Raw genomic sequence first — 18,770 nt, forward strand, 5'->3', positions numbered from 1 at the left:
TTCCACTCAGCCAGAGCTGACTGCATGGCGCTGCCTTTGTTCGGAGCTTGCTGTTTGCCATACAAGGAAAACCAAGTTTGTTGACATGGATATTAGGGAAGAAACGTAGGGCAGAGTAAATGTCCTCTAGCATCATTATTCTTTTTTCTACACACAAGAGGACTATAACTCCTTGACCCTTTAAGATTAGGAAAAGGCCGGGCGGTGGTGGCGCACACCTTTAATCCCAGCACTGGGGAGGCAGAGGCAGGTGGATCTCTGTAAGTTTGAGGCCAGCCTGGATTACAGAGTGAGTTCCAGGAAAGACGCAAAGCTACACAGAGAAACCCTGTCTCGAAGGAAAAAAAAAAGATTAGGAAAGGTCATGGGGCATGCCTTGACCATTTGACATGCAAGAAACATACACTTGCTGGTAAATGGTACTTCCCCTCCCTTTTACTGTGCAGCCCAGAGTGATTTTTTCCCAATCTTAATTCTTTTAAACATAAGTTGTGGTAAAATGAATTGCTCTTAGGTTGGCATGGTTTAGGTGTGACCAACCTTTTGACATTGGCACAAGAAACTGTCATCTGCAAACTTCACTCTTGAGAACCATGTAATTGAGTCACAAAAACATTGCAAAAGCTATCTCATAAAGTAGGCTTACAATTTTATGCCAGACTGTACTTACAGCTATCCGTGGGTTGTTAAACCCTTTCACATTGAGGCATGATGTTGTGACCTAGAAATGTGTTCGATTTCATTCATAGCTAACCTGGAATGTATGTAGCCTGTGAACCACATGTTATACTTGTCTAAATGCTCCTGATCTGAAGAATCTTCCTTTAAGAATGTGACAGATCATCACTCCAAATTTACTGTAAGAATATGTATTTTCCATTGTCAGCATACTTCTGCAAGCTTGTGCACATGTGGACACACACACACACACACACACACACATCCACAGATTCTATGTTGTTCATCTGTGCATGTTCAGAATTCCTTTGTCCTGAAGTTAAAATTCTTATTTAAAAACATATGAACTACACGATTTATGAAAGGCTGACCTACCTGCCAGGCTGCATTTACAGAGTAGAGGGAACACCCATAGTGCCAAGGTCCACATTGTTCCAGAATTCACACCCAGAGGCTGGAGAGAGCTCAAAATGTCGTCAGTCAAGTGAGGGTCTCTCTAACAGCACTACTCCAGTGATGGATTCTAGGCATGTGGGCATGAAGGACATTTTTATTTCCATCCCATCCCATCCCATCCTCCATCCCATCCCATCCTCCATCCCATCCCATCCTCCATCCCATCCCATCCATTCCATTGGCTGTCTGTCACAACACAGATCTTTTCATAATTATTACATCAACCCCAGTCCCTATTGTAGATACATACTGGCAACAGGTTTTTCTTTTGTCCACAATGCACACCACTCTGCAATACCCAAAGCAAACTACCATTGAGAACAGGACTGAGGCAGACAGAAGGTACACAAATCTGTATAGATCTGAGGCCAGCTTCTTGTCTTTGCTTCAGTTACTGAGCACTGGACCAAATAAAATAACCCCCAGTTTCCAAGAAACTCTATTTTATTTCATGTCTCCAAACTGTGATTGTACCTACAGGGCCCTTTCCCCTTGTAAGATTTTGATATATACTTTGGGTTTTTACCTAGTCCTTGGCTTATAACTCCTTCCTCAAGGCAGACCATAGACACTAAACTATCTCTTTCCCGAGATAAGTCATAGAAGCTCTAACAGAAATTCTAATCCTTCCCCGCCTCCTCCTTTTTTTTGGTTTTTCAAGACAGGGTTTCTCCATGGAGTTTGGGTGCCTGCCTGTTCTGGATCTCACTCTGTAGACCAGGCCGGCCTGGAACTCACAGAGATCTGCCTGGCTCTGCCTCTCAGTGCTGGGATTAAAAGGTGTGTGCCACCACTGCTTGGTTTAATTTCCCCTTTCTTTCCTTTATCTTTTCTCCTTTTCTCCTTTCCTTGCTTTCTTCGCTGAGATAGGGTTTCACATTGTAACCAAGGTTACCCAAGAGCTTTATGTGGCCAAGGCTGACCTTGAACCCATAGCAGCAATCTTCCTGTCCCAGCTACCCTCAGTGTCAGAATTCTGGGCATATGTCACTATGCCAGCTTTTCCTGCCTCTCTAGCTGGCTACTAGGCATACAAGAGCCCTCTGGCATGCCTAACCCTCTCCTGTAGGATCATGTCATGAACTCTCCTCATTGCAGAGGGAGCCCACTCCATTTCCTAGAGGAAGAAAATCTCCACACATAGACTTGTTGGTTTTTCCACCCAATCCACTAGCAATCAAGCCTATACAACGGGAAAAAGCCCAAAGGCCCTGGCTCCTAGAGCTCTCAGAGAGATGAAAATTGAGTGAAGCAGAGACTTCGGGAGAGGTGTGGAAGTTCCACGCCTCCACCCCACACCTTCTACCATGCTTCTCTTTATCTGTATGTTTTCTAATAACTTTTGTAATAATGTGATAAGTCTGCTCCTGAGTTCAGTGAGTTGTTCAAACAAATTAGCCAAATTCAAGGAGGAGTAATAACAACAACATTTATAGACAGTTGATCCAAAAGCACAAATGAAACCACCCAAGGCTTGGAACTAGCAGCTGCATTTTCTGGGAGAGAATCTTGGAGTTTGTGCCTCCAACCTGGGGGGTCTGATGTTATCTCTGGGCTTACGGTATCAGAACTGAATCAAATTAGAGGACATTTCTCTGGTATCTGGTGCTACAGAATCAATTGTTTGCTATGTGAGAAATCCCCACCCATCTGCTATTAGAGGTTTCTGTGGAGACTGGTGTAGCAGCAGAAGAAATCAAGACATTTTGTTTTGCCTACCACATCCTTTATTCCTGGCACATTAATCACTTTCCTAGACTCATAGCAAGGCCAGTCTATGATAGGATGCCCTCCCTGAGCATCCTGAGTCTTCCTTTGAGCCCCGCCCATAGAGTATGGGCAGGAGTGGTGCTCAGCAACATACTTTCTGGCTTACCCACTTTCTGGTAGCTTTGTGAGGATGAAGCCTATTCAATACAGTGCCTGTGTAGGGCAAACATTCAGTACTGCTTATGTAAGCCAGCTGTTAACAAGGAATAAAACATCTGCCAGCACTGGCTAGGAAAATCTAAAGACTGAGGCAAATGTAAAAGCATAACTCACTCCAGGAAGAAATGAACAATGCTACATTTTCCTGGGACAGATCATGGGATGTGTGGCACGGGGGAGGTGCTGAACAAAACCAACCATCAAATTTCTGGAGGAAGCTACAGGGATAAATGTCTCCTATGCATAAGACAACCTAAATGCCTACGAAATGAAAATACCTAAAGCAATCAATCAGGATGAGAGCTTTGATTTACAGGAACAAAAAATGGCCAGGAGTGATGAAAACATGCTTGCAATTCCAGCATGCAGGAAGCTGAGGTCCAAGCTCAGTTGTGAGTTCAATGCTACCCTACTCACCTTAGCAAGCCTAAGGACAGTTCACGATACAAACAAGCTTAATTCCTAAAACTGAGAAAACAGAAGGAAAACGGCATCAATGAAAGAGTGGACTATTGGCTGTAGAAGAGCAACAATTAATGCCTAACGTAACTCTAGAGAGTTTCCTCACTCAAGATGTAGCCACTTTGGATAGGCACGGGTATAGAACATCAAGTGACGAATTTTACAAGTGACAAATAAATAAGCTTTCAAAAATTTATGATGTGGACCAGCAAGATAGCTTAGTGGGTAAAGACATCTGGTGCCAAGCATGACTAGCCAAGTTCAAGCCCCCGGCTTCACATAGTAGAAGAGAATTAATCCCTGCCAGCTGTCCTCTGACCTCCAAAGGTACACTGTGATATGCACACACACAAATGTAGTAAAAAACTTTATCAAGATTAAAATAAAAACTTTAAAAGAAACAAAAGTTAATCATTGCACAATAATATTCTTCTGACCAGGCAGTGGGGGCACATGCCTTTTAATCCCAGCACTTGGGAGGCAGAGCCAGGTGGATCTCTGTGAGTTCGAGGCCAGCCTGGGTTACTGAGTGAGTTCCAGGAAAGGTGCAAAGCTACACAGAGAAATCCTGTCTCAAAATAATAATAATAATAATAATAATAATAATAATAATATTCTGTTTCTCATTGTTAAGAATTTATATTAATCTGTTTCTAGGAGAAAACATATCTTTTAGTATTCACTCCCACTTTATTTACATATTCAAAAAGCATTATTAGAAAGGGAGGGAGTTCTAGATATGGAAATTCCATAAAAACAGATGCCACTAGTCCAATAATTGGATCAATGAATAAGTATCTATATAATAAAGCTAAAACTGTTACCAATAAGTTATTTTTAATTTTTAAATCTATGGTCATTTCATGCTAAATAAAATGTAACATATATTTTTTAACGAATGCCAACATCACATCATTCCTTTATTGTGAGAATACTTACCTGTTAATGGTGAAAGTTTAGAAAGAGGCTTTCAACAGCTCACGGCACTTACCACAGCCAGGGACAAAGCTGCAGAGCTCACAGCTGAAGAGAGTGGCTTTCTAGAATTATTAGAGTCACTGGCAGCCAGATTTCTTGGATTCATTCAGCATCAAGCAGAGGGAGACGAGCCCAGCTCTAACTTCCAAGAGCTGCGTCGTGGCTTCTTAACAAGAGAAGACAGCCAGAGTAGTTACCTTTCCAAGCTGCCAATGCCAGACTGAGCCGCTATTACTGATGACTGTCATGCTGTCTTTCCTCCAGGGAGACTGAACACAAAGTGGGTGAAAGTCTTGGGTTTCCGGGTAGAGTCAGAGATTGATTGTGATCCTAAATGTTCCATGGTGAGCACAAGTATGCAGCGAGGACACAGAGCAGCTAAGCCAACAAGCCCTGCCCTCAGGATGGGGCCGTCATTCTTATCTGTGTTTGTCACAGGGACTTTCCCACTTCTCACTGTAAAGCATCACGGTGGAAAGAACTGCCTGGTGCTGTAAATGTTCATAGACAAGTGGACTCTCCCAGTCGTTCGGAAACTAACTCAGGGGCTTCAGCCAGTAAAATCTGTGTGCAAACGCAATAGTAGTGTAGGTGGTAGGTCCTGGCGCAATTGAAGAGCATGGGTTCACTCAAAACGTCAGCCAAGGACCTGTGTATCATCTCAGAGAGGGAGATATGGAAAGTCTTCGTAGTTGGGTGGCAGGTGAAACAATCCACATGAAAAAAATTACAGCTCACCATGCTTTATTAAACCAATTAAACGTATCCTGAATCCTCTAGCCAGCTGACCAAGAGCAGGCTCATGCCTAGGAAAAACAGTTGCTATACTATTAAGAGCCAGCCTCCATCTGAACCCCCCTAATATCCCAAGCATCATTCAGGTTCTAGTCCTTCAGTGGCTGGAACACATCCCTATGAAAGAGGGCCCATGTACTTTGTATCCTCCACCAATAGACTCTGTTCTTATGCTTATACCCTTCCTCTAGGTCCTAGCCCTGAGCTCTCTTTCTCAGCCAATAGAATTAGTTCTTATTGTAAAGGTCACTAGTTTAAGTGTGGAAGAAAAGTGAACCACTAGGTCAGTCTCTGGAAGGCTCTGACCCGGTGCTCGCAAAGATGGCGCTTTCTGTGGATCATCCTTGTTGTTGTCCACCCCACCCCCACACACAGGCAGTGAGGCTTGTGGGGGTCCCTGAGGAGAAGGTCCTCCTCTGGCCTTCACAAGCACTTGTGGGCAGGAACACACACACACACACACACACACACACACACACACACGGCAGTTTTTATCCAGTACTATTTATTAAGGGAAATTACAAAGTGTTCTGCAATCAGAGTGACAGATTCTAACAGGGCAGCCACAAGACTACACCACAGCCTTGTGAAAGATACCTCAAAAGCCAAAAGTCTCCTTCCCAGGTTGCTCAGAATCAGTGAAGCCTTTTCTGATTACAAGGTTAGCAGAAGGGGAAGCCCAGGACAAGGGATGTCGGACTTCCTGTGTTAGAAATTGTGGGAGGCCACAGAGACTTCCTCGTGAGAACTTACTCAGGGTCAGAGAATCTGAGCTTGCTTTACCCAGCAGGGCTGCATAAGGAGATGATTTGGCCACGGGTGTGTTTACCAGGTGTTTGGAAGGGTCTACACTTGGCTGTATGTTGTGCTTTGATCTTGCAAGGGGGAGGCCTTTTGTCACTCCCCTTGCATATTATAAAAAGCCCTTTTGAATAAACCTTGAGGCTGTTGGGTATTGACCCAGGGCCCTCCCGAAGCTGTCCTGTGTTTCTGGTCTTTCTTCTTGTTGTCCAGGTCTATCTTTCTATCTGATGTTTTCTTATTCCTTTCTCCTCCACCTAAGAACCCTTTGAAAGGTGGGAGCTGCACTCCCACAAGAAATACTATCCCTCATGGGTCTCTTAGAGCTTTGAATGAGGTGAATCATCCTCAGTAAGTCTGTTACAGGGAATTTACAAAGATTCTGCTGTGCTGCCAGAAAGAACTACCAACCATTTCCTAATCCTGGGTCATCAGCCTTCACTAGTGGGTAACTGATCTTCAAAGAAAGAGCTCTTCCTAGAAACTAGCAGTCTCAGAGAAAATGCATTTGAACAGAGAATTTGGTGGAGCCCCAGAGTTTCCGAACAGGACAATGAATATGCCTTTGGTCGAGGCCACTTCTCCATCTTACACTAACCAATCACAACTCCAAGGATGTAACACTACGGCAGCTGCCATCAGGGGACAACCCAAGCAATCGCCGCTGGCTACAAAGCAATGACCAGGATGAAGAGGAGAGAAGTGGGAGTCTCTTGCCTCTGACAGTAGATACTGCAGATGTGAGAATGTTGTCTCTGCCTCCTCATATCCTATCACATGCTACAAAGTGAAGGAGCAAGAGGCGTGGCCGTCCTACGCCCTAGCAATCCTCCACAGCACTCGACACTTTTGCCATTTCAATTCTCTATCAAGGTGGGGCCGTGGATGTTCAACTTTGATTCCAGTTTTTACTTTCTTTCATTCAGCTAGTTGTTCATAATTCATTCAACTATTTGTCAACAGCCACTCTGGGTCAGGCACAATAGAGCAAAACCATCAACCAAGTCTTATTAGTCTGAGAAATTCTGAGGGACTGAGTGAGGCAGGCAGCTTGATAGCTCCATCACCCCCAGTGTGAAGTCTAAGGTACTGGACCTGAGGGCCACTCCCACTTATTTTCTCAGTCTCTACAAAGCCAAAGGCTGCCCCGCCCAGTCGGGCTGCCCCGCCCAGTCGGGCTGCCCCGCCCAGTCGGGCTGCCCCGCCCAGTCGGGCTGCCCCGCCCAGTCGGGCTGCCCCGCCCAGTCGGGCTGCCCCGCCCAGTCGGGCTGCCCCGCCCAGTCGGGCTGCCCCGCCCAGTCGGGCTGCCCCGCCCAGTCGGGCTGCCCCGCCCAGTCGGGCTGCCCCGCCCAGTCGGGCTGCCCCGCCCAGTCGGGCTGCCCCGCCCAGTCGGGCTGCCCCGCCCAGTCGGGCTGCCCCGCCCAGTCGGGCTGCCCCGCCCAGTCGGGCTGCCCCGCCCAGTCGGGCTGCCCCGCCCAGTCGGGCTGCCCCGCCCAGTCGGGCTGCCCCGCCCAGTCGGGCTGCCCCGCCCAGTCGGGCTGCCCCGCCCAGTCGGGCTGAGAGCAATACTGAGCACAGTCTCTCAGAATTCCCCACAGGATCTGGTGTAGAGTTTTCCTCTTTTTGCTTAAACAGAAGGGCCCCCTGCTCTCATTCTCTTTTGCTGCTGTGTGTGTAGGTTCATGTGCACATGTGTGAGCATGTATGTAGAGGTCAGAGCTCAACAGATGTATTCCACCTTTAAAAAAATAAATTAGAGTATTTTGCCTGAATGTATGCCTATACATCACATACATGCCTGATGCTTGCAGAGGTTACAGGTGTGCATCAGACGCCCTGGATCTGGAGTTGCAGACAGTGGTGAGCTTCCATATGGGTGCTGGGAATTGGAACCAAACCCACGTCCTCTTGAAGCGGCCAATGCTAAGCCATCTCTCTAGTCTCTCCACAGTACCAAGGTAAGGTCTCTGGCTGATCTAGCACTCAATAGTTCAACTAGTCTGCCTGGGTAGAGTCCCGGAGATCCTCTTGTCTCTGCCTCTCCGGTTCTGGGGGGATTCCAGGCTGTGTACTGTTGTGCTTAGCTTTTATATGGGTTCCAGGGATTGAACGCAGGTCCTCAGGCCTGTGTGGCAAGGGCTTTACCACCTAAGCCATCTCTCTAGCCCCTCTCATTCTCTGAAATGCTGATTTGGATCTTGAAATAATAATAATGGCCTCAGTTTTATACAGCACTTACACGGGTATTTTTACCTAGGTCCCTGAAGTAAATAAGATAGATAATTAATGTTTCATCTTTATTTACATTATATAAAATATATTTTATCTATTATATTTTAAGTTAAGTTACATAAAATCACTTTCATAAGTCGAACTCAGCCAAATATTAGCAATTTAAACTTCACAAATAATGGTCCCCTTACTTTTCATATGAGGGTATTGAATGCTTTCCCAGGAGGAAATTGAGATGTCAGAGGTCTGCCTTCAGTCCTAACGTCAGCAAGCCCATTTGGAAGTCAGCTATTCCCAGGAAGAATGCTCTAAGTGGCCAGCAGCTAGACTGGCAAGAACACGCTGCCATTAACAGTAAGACCCCACTGGGTGTTCATTATATTACATAAATTGTACCCTCAGCTACAAATCCCTGGAGATCTGGCACTCTCTCCACTTCATAGATAAGCAAACATCAGAGATAGTCTGTAAACATCTCAAAAATGTTCACACAAGAAAAATGCTTAGTTTGTGAAGGACAAAAACAAAAACAAAAACAAACAAACAAAAAAACAAGCTCTCCAATACAGACCCTCAATTAAAATGGTATGATAGCTCTCAGTGACTTATTCTCCCTCATCTCTCCTGCTTCAGAACTCTTCTACCCACAAGGATTTTGCTCCAACTCACCTAGGTATAATTCTCTTTAGTCTACCAGTTTAAATCTGGTTTGTTAAGAAACATTTCCCAACCTCTCACTCCTGACTCCCCTGACTCCTCATCACAGCATGTAAAAACACGACCTTCTAAAAATGTCTACAATCAACAGCTGTCTCAGGAGTGACCCATGTGATAGCTTCTGACCCATAATTTCAGCAGGCAAACCCATACATAGTAGGAAAAAAGGGAATCTGATTATCAGCAAATAAGTCCTCACACTCACCTTCATGATTAAGTGGTACCCCATAATGTCCAGCTGGTTCAAAGGATCTCTACAGAAACCAAGGCTATACACAACCCAGGACCTGGAGGGTGATGTGCACTTTATCCTTAGGGAGATGTGTGCTTCCTCTGTTTCTTTGAGAGCTTTCCTTTGGCTTTTAAATCCAGCACAACCCAGGGTGGCACTTACCCACTTATGCTGGGAAATGGGTTGCATTACTGTAATGGCACAATTAAATAAGTCATCATCTGTTTCTGCTAGACCACTCAACTTTAAAGGAAGTGCCATCGGAGAGGCCACAAACAACTCAAGAAAATTACTCAACTTTCAAGTTTATATTTGGGAAATCCTGGCAAATGTGGCAGTGGATATGAAATGTTTTGAGTATCCTCAACTTGAAAAAAGAAATATGCAACCATGACATGTAAGCCAGGAAGGAGCCAGAGCAAAGAGATAATGGTAGTTAACTCTGAAAAGAGATTTTTAATTCTTATTTCTACCTACACTGAACTGTGCATCTTTATATGAACTGAGTAGAAACCCAGCTCAACACTAACGCTGAATACTAACAGTATATGAGTCCCCTGCTATGTGTTGGGTCAGGACTGAAAATTTTAATTTTCTCACTTCTTCTTCACAATGATCCTGTGAGATTGACAATATTTCTACTGCACAAGTGAAGAAATTGAATTCAAAATAGTTGAGAAATGGCACAAAACATGGAGTTGTGCTGGCTAATTTTATAAATGTCAATTTGACACAAGCTATAACCCTCTGAGAGGAGGGAACCTCAGCTGAGAAAATGCTTCCGTAAGATCTGGCTGTAGGCAAGACTATAGAGCATTTTCTTAATTAGTGATCGATGGGGAAGGGCCCAGCCCATTGTGGGTGGTGCCATCCCTGGGCTGATGGTCCCAGATTCTGTAAGCAAGCCGACTGACTGAAGGAGACATAAGGAGCAAGCCAGTAAGCAGCACCCCACCATGGTGTCTGCATCAGCTCCCGCCTCCAGGTTTCTGCTCTGCTTGAGTTTCTGTCCTGACTTCCCTCAATGGACTGTGATTCAGGAAATGTAAAACAAATAAAACCTTCCTTCTATAAGTTGCTTCCAGTCAGGGTGTCTAACCACAGCAGTAGAAATGTGACTAAGATTGGAGCCAAGAACCAAGGCTACCCCATGTTGTTTCTTATACACCAAGACTGCATAGAGGATTGGGGGGATCCCATTGAGTACCACAGTCTTGCAACCTTCTGTAACTGACTGATAAGACCATCAACACAGAGAAATAAAAACCAGAAAAGCTGTGGTGTAACAGGGAAGAAACACAGCCTATGTTTGAAGATAAGGTATGTTTTCTGGACTTGTGTCTCCTTTTTTTCTTAATTTTATTTAAAACCCACTGCCCATCTTCTTTAGACAATTCTCCACTATGTAGAAGAAGTCAGCAGTACACAGTAAACATGAATATATTTAGTCTTGTTAGAATAGACTACATAGGAAAGCCAATATGAGCGGAAGGACAGAGCCCTTCTTTAGCCAACAGAAACTTACCCCCAATGTATGTGTAACACCTGCCCAAAGTGTGTGGCGAAGGGGGTTCCAGTTAAGATATGGCCAAGCAAGGGTATCTGCCTTCACTCTTGTGAAACTACAGAACCACAAACAAAATAAATTAGAAAAGAGACAACGGCAAATAAGAAATGTTGATTTTTTTTTGATAGTGGGACTTAAGGGGAAGTCAACGTAGATGAAGGGGGAGGGCAGAGTGACTAGTAACAGCAAAGATGTTTGCGAAAGCTTCAAGGAATCACATCATTTTATAATAGTCTAAAAGAATACATTTGACACCTCAGCATCTCCCTCTGAAAATGATTAAAAGAATACATAATACATGCATATACACACACATACACACATGCACATATACACACACATACACACATGTGCACATATATACACACATACATATACACATACACATATGCATATACATATACGTATATAAATGAAAGTATGCCACCTGGGCTAACAATGCTTCCTACATGAGCAACATGCTGGCAAAACTCCCAGCACCATTCATGAGAAACCTCCATTTGACTCCCCAAACAATACAGGCTTTCGCTGCTCTTGGTTGCCTGTCAGAGGTTGAAGGCTAAGTTCCCATTGCTGAAGTCCCAGTGCACACTTTGGACACAGGACTCAGATGTGAGCTGGCTCTAAGCTGAAGGCCTTCTTCCTGTGGCCCAGCTTTCTTAAGGTCAGAAAATGATATGCAGACTACCAAGGGAGAGCAAGGACCAACAGTGTGATACCAGTGAATTATAACAATGACCAGTGGCAAGATATCCCTAAAGATGCAATATCTTGGCAGTAACTTCTGATGGGACTTTAACCCACTCAAGAGGAGGGAAACCATGCCTGGTACTAGAAATCTAGCCAACTACTCAAGGTTACTGAAGTGATGAATCTTAGAAGAGAATCTACTTTACTGGACAGACATAACTCCTAACTGCATGCTAAAATTTATCCTTATATCCACCGACAAGTGAAGCTCTCATTCCTCACCGAAGAATCTTCTCTTTACAGCAAATGGAGATCATTACAGAAAACCATGCAGGTTATAATGTCGAGATCAACAGACTATGTTGATATATATTATATATACCAGATATATCTTCAATCCTGAGGCTCACGGAATATCCCAGAAAAGGGCAGAAAGATTGTAAGAGCCAGAGGACCAGGAAGTGTGCTGTAAGATTGTGTCTCCTACAAATGACAGGGATGCTACACCCATGATACATCATCAACAATACGGCTGACAAAACAAGACCCATACAAATGATAATACCAATAGACATATTAACAGGGAAGGAGGAAATCCCACAGGGTCCTGCCCCCAGACCAAGAACTATAGGCAACTGATGACTGCTGAGAGAGAGACAGTCTCTCCCAGAGATGAGCACCCTCACTGGTTATCCCCCACCAAGTGATCAGCCCTGAAATTACATACACACAAGCCACACTAAATGGACTCAGCAGGCTGTGTTAATGCACGTATATAATATGTAATAATAATAATCAAAAGGAAACCATCAACTTGAGAAGAGTAGGGGTATAGGAGGAGTTTTAGAGAAGGGATATGAGAGGGATTAGAGGCAGGACAGGGAAGAGGGAGAGTGATTAATGCAATTACATTAATGCAAAAATGAAGTGCAATTACATTTTAATTAAAATTTAAAAAAATTTTCAAAACAGTGGGAAGTGAAACCAATGGTAAATGAATTGTTAAATGAGAATGCTGAAGTCTAAAAGTATCTAAAGAATGTCAATAGGAAGTAAGTATAGTTATGCTATAGACTCACATATGGTTCATGAATTTGAGACACTAGTTGGCACAACTCACCTTCGTTTTCATGGCTTTTATTTCTAAATTTGCCTACTTACTAACATTTATTTGTAAACTCTCAAACTAATACAGCATTTTTGGTTATTTGTAGATGTGCATACAGTATCAGAAAATTAAGTTACCTGATACACAAATTTCCAGCTGAAGTCAACCTAGCTGCCTTCTGATCTGCACTCAAAGTATACAAGTATCCTTTTTGTGGTCCACTTAGTGACACTTTTTTTTTTTTTTAATTTTTGTTTTCTGTACTAATGTTTATTTACTATACTGTTTCAAATGGCCATGTGCATAGTTTTGAGTGCTATCTACCATTCCCAAGTCTATGGGATGTGCTTTATGGAGCAAATATATGCTAGACAAAGCTTCATTCATGCATGAAGTATAGTGGTTAGCCTTGAGCTGAGTTCATCAACAATATACTACAAATAATGGATTTTAAGGGAAACACACTCAAAACTAGGTTATGCATTATTCAGATGATGGAAATATCACGAGAAAACTAATATAATTCCCAGAATTGAAGCGCACTTATTCCTAGATAGAAAAGTCCCACTGTACCTAGCGCAGTAACTGAAATCAAACACACACTAAAGTATGAAACAGAGCAAAGGCACAGAGGAACCCAGCCCTGTATTTTCCACTAGGAAATGGTTCAGTATTTGCTAATTCAGCATTTTCAGTGACTTTAGAGAACAAAACTGTCAAAAATAACAACAATTGATTTTGGGGGAAATGATATGAAATATTGGGCTGGGGATTTAGCTCAGTGGTAAAGCACTTGCCTAGCAAGTGCAGAGCCCTGGGTTCGATCCTCAGCTCAAAAAAAAAAAAAAAGAAAGAAAGAAATATTGATTGAAAATATGCAGAGAAAATAGAATACTAGAATTCTTCCCAAACCCACAAAGCTAAATTGACTTGATTTTCCCCACCACACTTATACAAAAATAAGTGGAAAGAAAGAGATGTTTTGTATAATACAAAGTATATTTAATTATGAACTTTTTACTAAAGTCCTTAGGAAAATAAGGAAAAGACCACATACCTCTACAATAAGAATAATATACTAAGAAAAAGCCATGCATAGAAAATAAGACCCATTAGAAATTAAACACATAGTGACATCGAAGTTGGCACAGTGTTCCACGGTGCAGAAGCAGCAGCAAGGATATGAAGTATAAACAACATCTGACTGCAGCTGGCTCCAGAGAGAAGTGACAGGTAGACATCATGAAAATTTTCAATCCCCAGAACTAAAGAGCACTGATGAAGTAGATTGGTGACTCCAACAAATGAAGAAAAAAGGACAGATATGAAACTGGAAGTCTGGAGAAGGGTTAGTGCTACATAAACAGTAAAGTGTGGGCTCTGTGAAATGGCTGAGTGCACAAAGGCACTTGGCCAGCAGCCCCGACAACCTGAGTTCAATCCCTGAGACCCACATGGTAGAATGTTGTTGTTTGTTTTTTTACTCTTTGCTCTTTGGCTCTTGGGGGACCCACCACCCAGATCCCAAATCAATCACACACGGAGTCTTATTCTTAATTATAAGTGTTCAGCCTTAGCTTGGCTTGTTTCTTTCAAGCTTTTCTTAACCTAAATTCTCCTGTCGACCTTTTTGTCTTTGAGGTTTTTTTTTCCTTTTCTTACGTCTGTATATCTTTCTTTCTCTCTTACTCCGTGGCTGGCTCCTGACATCCTCCTCTCCTTGTCCTCTTGCTCTTTCTTCCTTCTTGCTTCCAGAATGCTCCTTCTATTTATTCTCTGCCTGTCAGCCCCACCTATCCATTCTCCTGCCTTGCTATTGGCCATTCAGCTCTTTATTAGACCACCAGGTGTTTTAGACAGGCACAGTAACCCAGCTTCACAGAGTTAAACAGATGCAATGCAAAAGAATGCAACACATCTTTGCATAATTAAACAAATGTTCTACAGCATCAACAAATGTAACACACCTTAATATTCCACAACGGTAGAGGAAACAATCCATTTCCACAAGCCATCTTCCAAGTCTCCATGTCATACTGTGATATATGGGCACCCACACATACACACATGCATTCACAAGAATTTTAAATAAATATAGTTTTAAAATAAAAAATAGTAAGTTGTGGGGGGTATGTTTCCAAGAAAAAGGAAAACTGTATAAAAGTATTTTTACAGTTTATTACATAGCTCAGCTACAAACAGCTACATAGTGATCACAATGAAAACAATGATAGACTCAACCAAAACTGTGAGATAACTATATTGTAAGAAAGGTATTAGCAAAGTGTGTGTGTGTGTGTGTGTGTGTGTGTGTGTGTGTGTGTGTGTGAGAGAGAGAGAGAGAGAGAGAGAGAGAGAGAGAGAGAGAGAGAGAGAGAGACATTAACAAAGGGGCTCTTTTTTTTCAACAAGGTTTTATTAAAATGTATTACTTACTAATTGAATAAAGAAAGTACACATATAACACACTTTGCTCATTTTTCACCCCTGAGAGTTATCATAGCAAGAAGATAATAATTATCTGAAATACAAATCCCCAAAATTACAGTATCAAGTCTGAGGATGCCTGTCTTTCATTCCAGCACATGGCAGGCTGAGGCAGGAGGATCCTGAGTTCAAAGCTAGCCTATGCTATACAGTGAGACCTTACCTGAGAATGTCAAGGTGCAGCTGGGTGCCAGATCTCACTACAGATGGTTGTGAGCCGCCATGTAGGTGCTGGGAATTGAACTCAGGACCTCTGGAAGAGCAGTCGGTGCTCTTAACCTCTGAGCCATCTCTCCAGCCCGAGGACACCTTTTTAACCTGAAGGCAGATTATTTATTTTTTTCAACTACTTTTTTCCAGCAATCTTGTAAGAGGCAGACGTGTGACATGGAATTGAGTGGGACGAGCATGTGGGTGGGTTGGCGAGGAGCCCATCTCTTGGCATGTGCCACTGACTTGTCAGGAGTGGCTGGTTCCACCGCTGAGTCAGGTTTACTCTTTTGCTTCAAGGAAAAGGGTTTCTTGAGGGAACTTTACCTCCAATGATGACTTATTGGGGTCTAGCTGAGTTACATCTTCTAGAAAAGTTGCTCAGTAACTTGAATTCATCCCATGGAAATCCTTTGGAAGCCACGAAATCAAAGTCAATCTGGAGCTTGCTGCTGGCCAGGAAACACTGCTCCAGGAACTCGCCACTGGGGGTTGGATCCTCAACTTGCTAACAGGCTCCGCATTTTCTTCCTTTGGTTCTGGAGGCAGGGCTTATTCTAAGGAGAGTCGGGTGGCCTCTCGTTCCTCTTCTTGCTCTTTGCCAATCTGCTCCAAACTGTTCTGCCATCTCTCTCTCACGAGCTTCTCTCTTTGCCCTGTCGGCTTCAAGGGAAAGACGACAGGCCTCATCTTGTTCTCTCTTCACATTTTCTCTGGCTTCACGTTCATCCTCATCTTTTATGTCTTCCTGTTGTTGAGCTGAGAAAATCTCCATTGCGGCCACGAGTCTCATCATTAACTCACCCACCGTTGTATTACCTTGTATCACATTTAACACTTCATTAGATGACCACTTTCCCATGATAATCAGTAAAAGTGGAAACTGATCTGTTTTTTGAGTCCGAATGGTCTGTGCAATAACACTGCCAAAGTGTCTATTGCACATTGCCAGAAATCTTGCTCTGTTGGCATCCTTTGTCAGATCCCAAGCCCAGGTTATAAAATTTTGACTCAGTTAAGAAACAATGGATTCAGCACAAAGCATTTGTGAGCAGAACATGTTGGTTAGTACACTTTCATCATGGTGGGGGTAGATAGCAAGAAGCTTTCTGTCTCGGGCTTTCACATAGAAGGCCTCTTGGAAAGCAGCTTCTAATGAGCCAATAAGAAATATAGGATGGGCCGGGCAGTGGTGGCTCACGCCTTTAATCCCAGCACCTGGGAGGCAGAGCCAGGAAGATCTCTGTGAGTTCGAGGCCAGCCTGGTCTACAGAGCAAGATCCAGGACAGGCACCAAAACTACACAGAGAAACCCTGTCTCAAAAAACCAAATAAATAAATAAATAAATAAATAAATAAATAAATAAATAAATAAATAAATACAGGATGGTAGTCACAATATTTTGAGGAAAACTCTGTCAATGGAAATTTTCTCAGGGCAGAGGATGCCATGCCAAATACTTCTCCATCATCCACTCCAAATTCTGAAGCATCTTCAAAGTCATCTCCATCACTATCACTGCCCATATGAACATCCGTGCTTTGCTCTTCTGATTGTGAAGTTCTTCCCACAGTAAGTCGATGGCAGAGATAAGAGAGGCCTGATTCCGCAAGACACATTGAGTCATCAGAGGCAGAAGCTGGCCAGCCCTCCCACAGCTGATGTCGAACAGGTATGCTTGTAAGGTCATACATATTTCTTTTTACCTCATGAACGGTATTGCTTCCTGAGACGTTCAGGTTGTACTCCCGCTCGGTGGGTGATGATCAGCATGAAGTTTGGATTTAAGATTCCTGCAGGGCACCAGCATGACTAGAAGATGAAGGTGGTGGCAAGTCTCGTGTAAGGACATAAAGACTGTTGTTTTTTTGGCAAGTGTAACGATTTTAAGACCGTACTGTCTTCCACATCTCCAGTCTTCCAGCCTTTTAACAGCATTTTAGGCACAGGTATCTGAAGTTCATTTTCTAGAATCTGTTTAATCTCTCCAACAGTACAGCTGCCTTCAAGCACCACATCAACGTCCCTAGCTCTGAACTCCACTTTGAAGTCCAGCTTTCGAGGCTGCCTTTCCACAATCTGCCTGGACGGCATTACAGGTGGGAACACTGACTAGGACAGTGTGTGTGTGTGTGTGGGGGGGGGGGGTTGAAGCTGGAGTAGGGTGACTTGCTGGATCAAACGTGGGTCCTGGCATGGTCTCACCTTCAAAGTCACTTTGTAGAATGCCATTTTCCTGGGTATTACACCATTGATAGCTGCCACCAAGTCCCAATTATTTTGTTCAAGCAATGGAATAGCTTCATCCATGTTTTCAGTGCCAGTACATGCCTGAAAATCCGCCAGGATCATCTCCCGGTCCATGTTGGACGCCATGGCAGCCGCTGAGCAACGCGGCTGCGGGAATGAAGCGGCCACCGGGTGGCAAGGGGCCGGCGGGAGGGCCAGCGGGCGGGGCAGCGCGGGAGGCTAGGTGCTCGTGCACTCAGTGACCTTCAGCCGCCTGCGCCCGCCTGCGCCCCGCGGAGCCCTCGCTGCAGCGGCCGGGACAAGGAGGAGGCTGGTCTCGACGCCCGGCTGGTCCTTCCGTCGCCGGCTGGGAAGAGGACAGACAGGCTGCTACAGCGCGCGCCCGGCGGGGGCGGGGGGGGGGGGGGGGGGGGGGGGGGGGACGGGGAAACGAAATTCAGAATATTCTAAGGAAATATTTTCAAAGCTTGTACTCCATTAAGTTGGAAAACTTAAAATAAATGGATAAATTTCTAGATTCAAACCATCAAAACCAAAAGGAAGTCAACAACCTAAATAGACCCAAAATAAACGAGATTGAAATAGTAATAAGAAATGGTCCAGGGCCAGATGGACCAGCAGACTTCTACTTTCTGTTTCAAAGAAGACCTACAAATCAACACTTCTTAAACTATTTAAAAAAAAAAAAAAAGACAAAAAACAAAAAAAGGGGACACTCCCAAACTCCAGTGAAGTCAATATCACTCTACTACCCAAAGCAGGTGAAGACAGGAAACCAAGGAGCCATAGGGCAATATCTCTGGCGAACATAGACTCAAATATGCTCAGTAGGATACTTGTAAACAGAATACAGACAAACATCAAAAACATTATCCACTATTACCAGCTTGGCTTTATCCTTGAAATGTAGGGATGGTTCAACACACACAGGTCAATACATATAATAAACCATATAAATGGATTTAAAGAAAAACATTTACATGATCATATCAATAGATGCAAAAGAAAGCCTTTGACAAAATCCAACATGGCTTCATGATAAAAAAAAAAAAAAATCCTAGAGAATACGGGGCTAGATGGAATATACTGCAACATAATAAAAGCTATATATGAGGAACTCACAGTCTACATCATTTTAATGGAGAAAAGCCTGAAGCGACCCTACTGATTTCAGGAA

General features: G+C 43.6%; 1 protein-coding gene and 1 pseudogene across 1 annotated transcript in view; both read right to left on the reverse strand.

The window, feature by feature from the left end:
* Il31ra (interleukin 31 receptor A) overlaps positions 1 to 1,147 on the reverse strand; it is a 38,606-nt gene extending 37,459 nt beyond the window's left edge. The window contains 1 exon segment of the mRNA XM_036207430.1: positions 1,054 to 1,147. Coding sequence (XP_036063323.1) covers positions 1,054 to 1,108 — 55 coding nt within the window. The 5' untranslated portion in view covers positions 1,109 to 1,147.
* Positions 1,148 to 15,568: 14,421 nt separating this feature from the next.
* Positions 15,569 to 17,727, reverse strand: LOC118596151 (annotated as a pseudogene).
* Between the last annotated feature and the right edge of the window lie 1,043 nt (positions 17,728 to 18,770).

The sequence above is a fragment of the Onychomys torridus genome, chromosome 15 (assembly GCF_903995425.1).
Source record: "Onychomys torridus chromosome 15, mOncTor1.1, whole genome shotgun sequence".
In the NCBI taxonomy this organism is placed as follows: Eukaryota; Metazoa; Chordata; class Mammalia; order Rodentia; family Cricetidae; genus Onychomys; species Onychomys torridus.